The 12,432-nt window shown below is 37.1% G+C and overlaps 1 protein-coding gene across 8 annotated transcripts in view; it reads left to right on the top strand.

The window, feature by feature from the left end:
• Positions 1-12,432, top strand: part of APP (amyloid beta (A4) precursor protein) — a 374,547-nt gene that overhangs the window by 320,236 nt on the left and 41,879 nt on the right. For all 8 annotated transcript variants that reach the window (XM_006872475.1, XM_006872472.1, XM_006872474.1 and 5 more), the window contains one exon: positions 8,987-9,208. In XM_006872475.1, the coding sequence (XP_006872537.1) occupies positions 8,987-9,208 (222 nt within the window). The remainder of the gene's footprint in view (positions 1-8,986; positions 9,209-12,432) is intronic.

The following is a 12,432-nucleotide window of genomic DNA, read 5'->3' as shown; positions in this document are numbered from 1 at the left end:
TTTTTAATTTGAAAACATTCAGTGTTGAAAGGTAGTGGTGGTTTATTTAACTGTCTTAGTCATTCCAGTCTTCCAGACAAAATGAAAATCTAAAGAAGTGGTAGATAGGTCTGCAGAGAGAGAAATAGCTATTGACAATAGACTGTCAAAAGGGAAGAGTCAAGTATATCACCAAGAATCCCTGTGACCTGGGATTGTACTAAGCTTTGCCTTAGTTTCTTCACATGAACAATGAAACACTATTGAATCCACCTCTTTCTAAATTCATCAAAAACAATATGAGTAAAACATTATCACGGGATGCTTACACTTTTAGTAAGGTTAATACTCTTCTAATACAGTTATCAAAGTTAACATACAGATTTTCATTGACTAATGACAAGGTTGTGCTAGATATCAGGATACCTGCATTCAGATCCCAGTGCTACCACTTGCTAAGTGCAAATACACTTCTCAGAATGGATGTCAGTTTGCTCAACTATCAAAGAGGATGGCAAATCTCACTGTAAGTATTATTGTGGGTATCAAATGAGCTGATGGGGATAGCAAAAGACAGCAAATGGAAAGTGTCACTAGTACAATTGATTTAGTGCAATAAAGGGGCACAGTTGTATCACAATTTGTTCATCAAACCTTCCCTCCCATGTACAGAAATCATTTTTAAAATACTGGGGTTTTTACCCCATAATTAGTATCCCAAACATGTTATGTTCCATAGAACTCTAGGTAAATGAGGATGTCCATGCTTAAAGGTAAATTTAGGGCAGGAGGGCTTTTTACCGCCAAGGGCCATTTGGATATTTATAACATCATCCTTGAGCCATACAAAATTATCAACTTAAAAATTAGCCTGCTGTATTTGGTCAAACATTTAATTAACTCACCCCTAATGTCAAGGACTTCATTCTTTTGGGATCAACTATCAACACTCACGGAAGCAGCAGTCAAGGAATCAAACAACATAATGCATTAGGCAAATTTGCTGAACAAGACCTTTTTAAAGTGTTGAAGAGCAAAGACGTCAGCTTGAGAACTAAGGTGCACCTGACCCAAGCCATGGTATTTTCAATAACTTCATATGCATGCGAAAGCTGGACAGTGAATAAGGAAGACCATAGAAGAATTGATGCTTTTGAGTTATGGTGTTGGAGGAGAATATTGAAAGTACCATGGGCTGCCAAAAGAACCAATAGATCTGTATTGGAAGAAGTGCAGCCAGAATGCTCCTTAGAGGCCAAGATGGCCAAGCTTCGTATCTCATACTTCGGACATATTATCAGGAGGAACCAGTCGCTGGAGAAGGATATCATGTTTGGTAAGGTGGAGGGTCAGAGAAAAAGAAGAAGACCCCCAATGAAATGGATTGGCCAAGTGGCAGCATCGCTGAACTCAAACGTGGCAACAGTAGTGAGGTTGGCCCAGGATCGGATAGTGTTTCGTTCTGCTGGGCATAAGGTCGCTATAAGTTGGTACCTACTCGATGGCACCTAATAACAACAACAAATGACTGGAACTGCAGTTGCCTTGATAGGACCAGACCAAATGGTTTCAAGGGCCTTACATGTCCCGCGGGCTGGACATTCCCCACCCCTGCCCTAGAAGCTGCTCTGTTCTGGAAGGAGCACTAAAACTGTTGGTTAAATGTTAGCATTATTCAATGCTGGGCAGTGAAGAGATGAAATAAGTCCTCTGGTACCTTCTACATAGTTAAGTACATTCTCTTCCTCACAGTCTGAACAGCACTGACCTGTTTCCTAGACTTCCCTGTTCTGACTGGTCTGTGATTGACCACCTGAAAAGTGGTCTGGTGAAGAAGGAATTTAATAACCATTCCTTCTTTTCCTGTGGCTTTTGATACAGAAATGTTACTATTAATTAGAGCTACAAAACAACAGAATGCTCTGAGCTCTAAAAAGATGAATTGAAGGTGTTTGGGAGTGAGGTTTCATCTGAAAATACTGTTTAGTGCCCCAATTCATCTTTTACCCTTTTATTGTTATGGTTTGAGAATTTTTTGTGTTGTTTTGGGGTTTTAGTTTTGATTTTTACTTTTGTTTTATCTAGAATTCAACCCCAATCAGGTCCAAGTCTTATAATTCATAGTCAGAATGATAAAGATCAGGGCTGCTAAGACTTTAATGTGAATCCGAATCTTGTGGGTGGTGCCTGAGAATTGGCATTTTTAACAAGCTTCTCCACTAAGTTGCCTTTCTGTGGTGACTTTCCTTTTGTTGTGAGGCTGAAAGCTATGTCACTAGTATTTGAAATACCACCAGGGTCACCCATGCTGGACAGGTTTCAGCAGAGCTTCCAGACTAAGACAGATTGGGAAGAAAGGCCTTGCAATCTGCCTGCAGAAACAGCCAGTGAAAGCTCAAACAATCACCATAGAACATCATCTGATACATCCTATAGGTTGCTAGGCACTCAAAATGCACAATGGCCACAATAATAGACTTGAACAGTGGTCATGAAGAGAGTGCAGGAGCAGGCCGCAGTTCATTTTTGTTGTACATGGGTGTCGCCATGAGTTGCTCAGTGGTAACTCCAAGTTTGTTGCTTAGTGCCATCAAGTCGATTCCGATACATAGCAACCCTGTATAGGGTTTTCAAGGAGCAGCTGGTGAGCTTAAACCACCGACCTTGCAATTCAAAGGACTTTGTAGTCTGACGCCTTAGCCCACAGTGCCACCTCCAAGTAGCAGGGTATAAGTCGCAGGATTGAAAGAGAAGGAATTGCAAAGACCATCTAGTCAGGCCTCCCTTAATTTTATGGATGAAAATTGCAAGGCTGCTTAGTATGTTTTAGAAGTCATGGTGAGGTCTAATAAGCAGTGTGACAATGGTATGATGAATAGCACGTCAGACATGCATAGAACTGTGATTTCAAAATTAAATCTGATCTCCTGGTCCTGGAGTGGGCAAAATGCCTAGAATGGTTGACAGCTGATTTACAGTGGAGTTTCTTGATCTGGGGGGAAGAGGAGAATTATTTCCTTGTGCAGTTACTGGGAGTACATTGGGCAAAGGCTTAATGTTTACTTTGGCAGACGCATAAGTAAGTATTTGTTTAAAAGTTAGGAATTGGTCATATGAGAATCTCATTAAACAATATTGAAAGGAAATTTCCATGTGGGTGAAAGGCTGCAGAGACCAGAAGAACTGAAAAACAGGAGAGTTGAAGGGTGGGGGAATAATGCAAGCTAGATCCCAGCCAAAATAAAAACTAGCAGACAGACCTCACGTTCTCATCAACCTTCAAGCCAGACCCTTAATAGCGTCATTTTACAGACGATTACACCTTTATAGGAAGAACATTTCCCTTCCCACCTAAACATATTTAACATATGGAAGAGATAGTTCAGTAATTGGAATTGAACCATGTAAAAGAGGGTTGATCTAATAACTATAAACTTTACTCTCTTGAAAATTAAGAAATAATTGGTAATTAAGTTTTTAAGGGTTTGGGTAGTGAATTAATAATTAAAAGAAGGATATTGTGTGAATTGTCTAGAATCCATCTGTTTCCCATTTAACAGTTCTTTTGTGACGCCATTTCTCTCAAAATGAACTGCTATGGAATTGTATTTCTGCCACAGGTGGGGAAAAAAAATTAGTCATTTGAAACACTATTATTAAGTATTTCTTTCATGCTTTTTTCTGTAAAATATTTTAAATATTTTCAGTGATAGGTAAGAGGGTGTTTTGCCATTTTCCTTTTGCTTTGTTTTCTTTATATTTACTATCAATATGTCTAATATAAGAGTCTCTGAATGGCATGAACAGTTAAGCGCTTGACTACTAGTTGAAAAGTTAATATTTTGAATCCATCCAGAAGCAACTCAGAAGACAAGCGTGAATATATGCTTTTGAAAGGTCACAGACTTAAAAATTTTTACATGTCTAATCTGCCTCCTAAAGCATTTTTAAAAGGGCAAGGTGATAGTGTTCAATGTGTGTTTAATGTTTGAAGCTAAATATCAATTTTTGTTATTGCTTAAACTGTAGGTTAAATTTTAGCATTATTCAATTCAGTTAAGTATTTCTGCTTTTAACTTTTAATTGCCCAAATATTATAAAAGAAGATATTTGCCCCCAGAGGTAACTGTTGCAATTTTGAATAATAACAAATAGCTTTTTTTAAAAAAAAGTAAATAAATAAAGTCTTGAGAAATAAATCTAGTCTTTCAGTTTAATAGGGCAGTTGGCAAGTGTAGATGCTTACAAGCTTTGGAAATCCCCAATATAGACTATCAAAGCCTTGTATAAAATATTAAATTAATTCAGATAAAAGGATAATCCATCAAGACCATGAGCGTGGTTTCTATATGATTAGTTTCAGCACAGAAGTCAAAAGTAAAATCTAGTCAGATTTAGAGATGATCTAATCACATTTGGCACTAGGTTTATTCCCACATGCTGAACTGTACAGTGACAGTTATGTTCGCCATTGGTAAAATCCTGAACCCTTAATAATGTCAAGAGGTGACTGGCTGCCTTAGATATTTTACGATCACAAAATTGAATCTTCCTCTCACTAATGGCAATCCATCATTTCTACCCTCCTTGTTTTTCCCTTAAGACCACACTCTGACTTCATTGTTTAAAGTCAGATAGCAAGAGGTGATGATTTCTAAGTCTCCTATGTTAAACTGACATTAGAACATGATGTCTGCTATTTTGTACCCTCCCCCTCAAAAAAAAGTGCTTTTAATTCTGGAAAGAATGCTAAATTTTTTCAGTGTTTTTATTCTAATCTCTTCGTTTTCTGCAAATGATTATTTTATTGTTATAAAAACTCATTCATTTGAGTTTTTATAACACCATGGGACTCACTATTCTGGTGGCCATTGGGAGGAAATTTCCTACCAATAATATAAAAGATGAAACAGAAAAAGTTCACATGATTTACCTCAACCAAAATTGTCTCAAGATGGATGGAAGATTTCCCTATTCTATGTGGCACTATAGGATCAACACTGGGCTGCGAACCATGAGGTCAGCGGTTCAAACCCAACATCTGCTCCTGAGAAACCCTACTCAAAATCAGTTCAATGACACTTAACAACAACCTTTTTACTGCCAAGATCTGAGATGGTATCAGACCTCCTCCATTTTTCCATGCCTGGAAAGTGCCTATTTGGAGAAAAAATAATAATAATAGCCTTTCCATGGGACAAGTAGTAATTATGTCAGATTTTAACTGAGTAAAACTTATGAATTTTGTGTGGGGATGATACTGATGAATATTAGAATTAAGTTATGTTTATAATGTGTGATTCTACATTTAATCTACTCTGTAAGTGAGCAAGCGCATAATGACTCTAAAAGTGAGTCACCTCTTCTAGAGCTATATGTGTGGCTGAATTCATAGGGTTTAAGTACATGGAGGTTGGTTAGCTTCTGCAGCCTGGTACTTGAATTTCAGCACTGATGCTAACTGGCCATGTGTCCATCTGTCCCAGAAGCACCTTCCTATCTTGTGCGAATACTAAGACAAATTAGCAATCTACTTTATAAAATTAACTAATGAAAACCTTGTAGATCACAATACAATCCACAACCAATCATGGGTCTTTTTTGCATAGGGAAGCATTTATTTCTGTTGTGCATGGGGTCATCTTAAGTTGGAAGGTCAATCCAACAGTAATTAAAAGCAACAATAACAAAGAGTAATGCTGGCTACTTCATAAAGCTGTTGGGAGAGGAGAATCATAAGGAAGTGGTAACTTTGGCAGACTTTTAAAGAGTTCATATAATTTATAAGCAGAGATGGGAGAGGGACATCCCAGGTAATGAAAACAGAAAATAAAGATATAATGAAGGGAATGCACAATGCCATGTGAAGATTACCCAAATTGCTCAGTCTAAGAGTATGACATACATACACACACACACACACACACACACACACACACAAAGCAAGGAGCTGTTGACCTCATGGGTAGAAAGATGAGTCAGCCCAGATCATGGAAGGCTTTCAGCATCTGGTAAAGGACTTTGGGTTTAATTCAGTAGAAAATGAGAAACCACTGAAATGGGGAGAAGCCATCAATTCAGTCTCAGCATCTGAAATGTATCTGGAGAACAGAATGGGGATAAAAGAATAGGAAGAGACTGATGCAGGAAGAAAGAGGAGGGGACTATCACAATTATTAGGGAATGCTGGTGTGACACTGTAAGATAAGCATTGGACTGTTCACCGAGAAGTCAGAGGTTCAAACCAACCAGCCACCAACTCAACTACACTTAACAATTTAATCACAATGATTCAGGCAATAAAGTATTTATACAGCCAAATGAAGCTAGTGGTAGTGGGAAAGGGAAGCAAGATATTTGGATGTGAGAATTCAGAAGCTGAATTAAAAAGAAGTTGTCATTCTTTGGATGGTGCTGAAAGTTTCAAGACTGGGAGAACATTGCTGTGATTAGAAAAAGAAAAACAAGGGCATTGAATGCAATTCTGCACATGCTGATTGTGTAGATCAAGGTGGCTATGTCAGTGAGAACAATCTGTATATCTAGCAAGCTGTTGGAAATATGTGAACGGGAGCCAGCGACCTGCAAAAGACCTCTTTAAAGTGTTAAAAGGCAAAGATGTCACTTTGAGGACTAAGGTCCATCTCACCCAACCCATAATACCATGGTGTTTTCAGTCTCCTTATTTGCAAGTGAAAGTAGGACAATAAATAAGAAAGTAGAAGAATTGATGCATTTGAGTGATGGTGTTAGGGAAGAATACTGAAAGTTGTTAGAAGAGCAAACACTTCTTTATTGGAAGAAGTACAGCCAGATTACTCCTTGGACACCAGGATGGTGAAACTTGACCTCACCTACTTTAGACATTTTGTCAGTAGGGACTAGTCCCTGGAAAAACACATCATGCTAGGTAAAGTAGAGGGTCAGCGAAAAAGACCCCCAACAACATGGGTTGACCCAATGGGTAGCAATTGTGAGGATGGAGCAGGAATGGGCAGTGTTTTGTTCTGTTGTCCATAAGGTGGCTATGAGTCAGAACCAACTCGATGGCGCCTAAAAGCAAACAGAGCCAGAGGGAGCAGTTAAAGCTAGAGAAATAGATTTCAGGTCCATCTAAAGATAGTTGATCCTTGGAACTTCAAAAGTGAATGGGATTTTCCAAAGCAAAGTACTATAGTAGAAAATGCAAAGAGATACAAAGAGGAAAAAATCATAGGAACAAATCAAAAGGGAAAAGAAGTAAGTGAGCTAATCAGAAAGGCAAGGGGGAAAATGTTCAGTACTGCATATGGGATGCAAGAGAAAAAATTCCAGATAGAGAAGGATAAGTGATGATAAAGACCACAAGGAAACCAAGAACAACCTGGCCACAAGTGGGACCAATAGCTGACAGCACTGATGAAGCTTAGTCCCTCTCCAAGATAAAGGTATTGATGTTGTTGTTGTTAAGTACCATGGAGTCGGTTCCGACTCATAGTGACCCTGCACAGGGTTTCTGAGGCTGTAAGTCTTTACGGGAGCAGAAAGCCTCATCTTTCTCCCTTGGAACGGCTGGTAGTTTCGAACTGCGAACCTTAAGATTAGAAGCCTGATTTGTAACCACTACACTACCAGAAGTAGATAAAGGTATTGTTGTTGTTATGTGCTGTGGAATCGACTCCGACTCATAGCAACCCCATACAGGGCTTCCGAGGCTGTAAATCTTTACAGGAGCAGAATGCCTCATCTTTCTTCCGCGGAACAGCTGGTAGTTTCGAACTGCTGACCCTGAGGTTAGCAGCACGATTCGTAACCACTACGCTATAGGCACACATAATTATCATTCCAGAATATGCTTTTTTGTAGTCTAGTATAAATGCTTGACAGTCACAAGTATAAGATTTATATAAAAGAAATACCCATTTAATTTATTAATTCAGACATTGGCTAAGTTATCAGCCGTTACTCATGACTCTCTAAGACATGAAAAAGTTGGAAGAAACCTAATGGGTGTCTTTTATCTCTATGGAAAAGGTCATTGCAAGCATCAAATACTAAATTTTAGATTGGATCTGTGGAGAATAGATATATATTATAACTCAAATTAGACTTCAAAAAGACTGATTTGCTTGGGATTCTATCATTTAAAATAATATCTTGTAATAAAATTGACTCCTTAGAAGGATATTCATTGCATGCTTTAATGCTTTTCTATCAAATTATTTTAGTGGGCATATTTGATCAGAATTTTAATTTTGCTGTATTTTCTGTCCATTTAAAAGACGATTTGAAGGATAGTACAATATTATAAATCAAATTTAAGTCGTGAATTTCATTTTCTATGGTATTAATACTAACCTGAAATTGGTTTGAAATACATACTATAGCAAACTTGACAGTATGATTGGAAAATGAAATGTTCTGATTAATCAAATTTTATTGGTTATAGCACATATGTAATTGACATGAGAACACAGAGTAGTTTAGTCAATCTTTGACAGCATAATATTCAAATACAAATGTTTTGATACCCCAGGGTCAGTTTTGAAAGCAGTATCATAGTTGATATCATTTGATTGTCTAAACTTTTTTTTCCTAGTAAAAAATGCATAGTGATAAAAAATTTTATAATTTGGGGATTTTTACTTGACTACATCTTTAAATGGGTCATGCAAGCAGTTAATGAGCTCAGCTGTTAATCCAAAGGCTGCATGTTCAAATCTACCTTAGAAGTGCCTCAGGATAAAGGCGTTGGTGATCCTCTGAAAAATAAGCCATTGGAAACCATACGGATAACAGTTGTACTCTGAAACACATGTGGGTCCCCATGAGTCAGAATTAACTCCACGGCAGCTCTTTCTGTTTAAGATGGAAATGATAGTCGTACCCAAGTGATAACTCTAAATGAAATCAAGCACACAAAGCAGTTTAAAACAGTTAATGGTAGTTTCTGCTGCTGCTTTTGCGATTGTTGTTGTCAATCACCAAAAAGATGGTTTTGGGGTTTTTTTGTTTGTTTTTTATGTAGATGAGCTGCTTCAGAAAGAGCAAAACTACTCGGATGATGTCTTGGCCAATATGATCAGTGAACCAAGAATCAGTTATGGAAATGATGCTCTCATGCCATCTTTGACTGAAACAAAAACCACTGTGGAACTTCTTCCTGTGAACGGAGAGTTTAGCCTAGATGATCTCCAGCCCTGGCATCCTTTTGGGGTCGACTCTGTGCCAGCCAATACAGAAAATGAAGGTAAGAGTCTCAGGAGAGAAGAAGAGCATTTTAGTATATTAAGCATATATATCTATTTACCTTTATCTATAAATTACATACACACATGCACATATATACAATTATTGTTGTTGTTGTTGTTGTTAAGTGGCAGCAAGTCAGTTCCAACCCATATCGACCCTGTATAGGATTTCCTCTGAAGGAGGAGTGGCTGGTGAGCTTGAACCACCAACCTTGCAGTTCAAATGGCTTTGCAGTCCCGTGCATTAGTCCACAGCGCCACACCAGGACTCCATATATACAATACATATACATAAATTTGTATTGTATACATATTTGAGGAAGCTTTCAAACGTCCTTGGAAAAAATAGAATTCAAGCATAATGGAATTCTTCCCCAAACTTTTTGAAACCCCCTCGTATATGTGTGTGATTTTTTTTTTTTTAATGCTCTTGCTTAGTGATTGTTTTACATTAATTTTTAAAAATACTTTCTCGCTGAGAGGCATTTTGTCGCTTATGCAATGTGTAACTTGTGTTTATATGACAGTAACATGGAATGCCTACCTTCAAAGAAAATAGACATAATATACATCAGAATGCTGATAAGATTATGGAAATTTACCAGGCAGAGAAGGAAGTTTTGATGGGGCCTGAAGAAATGGAGATTGAAATAGGCACTGAAATAATCCTCACTGGCTATCTATTCTCACACTAAATGGTCTTCATTGGCTATTTATTCTCACATTAAATTTCAGACTATAAAATTACCTGAAAGCAAAGATAAGGAACACTTCCAAATAAAATGTCATTTTGCCTAAGATTTCAACAATTTTACAGCTAGAAAGTTAAGTTTAAGGTAGCTGTCAGAGTTAAGAAGCACCTTGCCCTAAACCTTTTTTCCTAAACCTGGTTCAAAGTAAAATTTTCTCTGCATGCACTACAAATGTATGCAATGGAGGATATCTTTTCTTCACAGAAATTTCTTAACAGGAACTTTCAAATAATATTTATTTTGGGTCCATCTTTAGATGTTTTTCTACTTTTTCCTATTCCATATCACTTTTACCTGTTCAAAAGTAGGAAATTGCAAACACATGGAAACCTTGGAAAACTTGGTTTCTAGATACGAATGGCATGTTTTTCAAGAACACATGGGATTTTCCTGGTGATGTTCTTAAAGTAGTACACTTGGATGGTGGTTTCAAATTTGTTATGTAGATACCTCACAAAATGTAATCAGTATACTCCAGACTAAATTTAAATCAAGTATTAGAATTTACATGCACTCTAAAAGTTTGTTTTTGTTTTTTTTCTTTTAAGAACTGCAGAAAATCTTTACATAAACTATTTTCCTAATAGCAATAATCACCCCAAATTGGTTTGCTTACTTTGAAAAAGAGCACCTTATAGTCACACCATCTTTTTCAAGTACCAATATGACTTATAAAGTAAAGACCCATTTACAAGAATAATTCTTACATAGAGGAAAATATTTTACATCTATTTAGCTACCGAAAGACTTGAATAATTTCTTGTTAATTTGTATTATTACTTCTTGTTGTTGTTGTATGTTGTCGATTCGGTTCGGACACATATCAACCTTGCATAGGGTTTCCGAGAGCAGCTGGTGAGTTTGAACCTCTCATTTACCAGTTCAGAGCTTTATTATACAGCGCTACACCAGGGCTTGTATTATTACTGTTGTTGTTAAGTACCGTTGAGTCTGTTCCGACTCATAGAGACCCTGTGCAGGGTTTCCGAGGCTGTAAATCTTTACGGGAGCAGAAAGCCTCATCTTTCTCCCATGGAATGGCTGGTAGTTTCGTAGGGTGCCGGTTTTGACCACTGAAAATCCTCATATTCATCTTTAATAAAAATTTTTTTTTTGGGGGGGATATCTTATCTCATTTATGTAAAGTGAGTACACACTAGGATTTTGCCTTTAGAAAGCATGTTTAATTGCGCAGGAAATAAACATCATCTCTGAACCCTAACGAACCTTTTTTTTGTAGAAATTAGCTCCCTTAAAGCCCTTTATAGAGTACTGGTGTGACGGTGTAGGGTAAGCACTGGACCAAAAGGTCAGTTTTGAACCGCAAGTTCAGCGGTTCAAACTCACCAGCTGCTCCTTGTAAACGTTATACAGGGTAACTATGGGTCAGAACCTGCTCAACAGCACTTAACAACAACAAATGCCCTTTATGCCAGATTCTATGCTCAATGTTTGTCTTTTATGTCTGAGTCTCAACTATTTGTGAAAAAATTAAAAATTACTTCTGCCTTAGAAAGCATACTTACCTACAACATGATTCTAAATTGTAATCTATATTTCCTATCAATTTCTAAAAATTTAAGACATTTTCACTTGTCTTTCAGATGTTCCTATAGTGCCTAAATTTGGAATGAGGATAAAATATATTTCAGCCTCCCTAAATCCTTTTCATGAAAATGCAGAAATAATAGAAGCTATTAAAATTGATGGAAATTAAAGTGGATGGAAAAGGATTTAGTGGCCAAAAACCAGAGTGAGACTAATTTAGAGAAATGTCTGTGTGTGGTTGTAACATTTGATATTCCCTTTAAATGCTGTGAATCTGTGTGCAGAGACTAAGGAAATAAAAGACAGGCAAGGCCCTTGTCAGTATTAACTTTTCTGGAAACCAATTTGATACATTTAGTGAATTCAGTAGACTCTAATGAGTTTGGTGCCACATAGCACAATATAGAACCATATCACATTTCGTATAATCATAGAAGGAATTTCATTTCCTGAATTCCAGATTTCCCTTTACTTTCTCACACTATTGTTAGCTTAAATGCTTTTGTGAAATATCAGCCTGCATATTTTCTTGGTGACTTTAATGAGATAAATTGAACTTCACCACACTGGTATTATAAAACAGTTAAATAAATAAATCTGCCATTATATGCTCCAAGTATTTTATCTTGGATTTATGTGTTGTTAAGTGCTGTCAAGTTGGTTCTGACTCATAAAAACCCTGTATGGGGTTTCCAAGGACTGGCTGGTGTGCTTCAACCACCAGACCTTGTGGTTCAAACTGACCTTGCAGTCCAGCGTATTAACCTGCAGCATGTATTCATATATAAATATTACATCTGATCTCTATTAAAATTATATGCAATCTATTGACATGCTATTTGTATAGTTATTTTTAATAGTGGCGAAACCGATTTATTTTAAGGAAAATAAAGCACTGGAGCCATATTGACTGTTTCTTTTAA

The sequence above is a fragment of the Chrysochloris asiatica genome, unplaced genomic scaffold, assembly GCF_000296735.1.
Source record: "Chrysochloris asiatica unplaced genomic scaffold, ChrAsi1.0 scaffold00199, whole genome shotgun sequence".
Classification (NCBI taxonomy): domain Eukaryota; kingdom Metazoa; phylum Chordata; class Mammalia; order Afrosoricida; family Chrysochloridae; genus Chrysochloris; species Chrysochloris asiatica.
The sequence above is the reverse complement of the archived record's forward strand: the minus strand, read 5'-3'. Positions and strand labels throughout refer to the sequence as shown.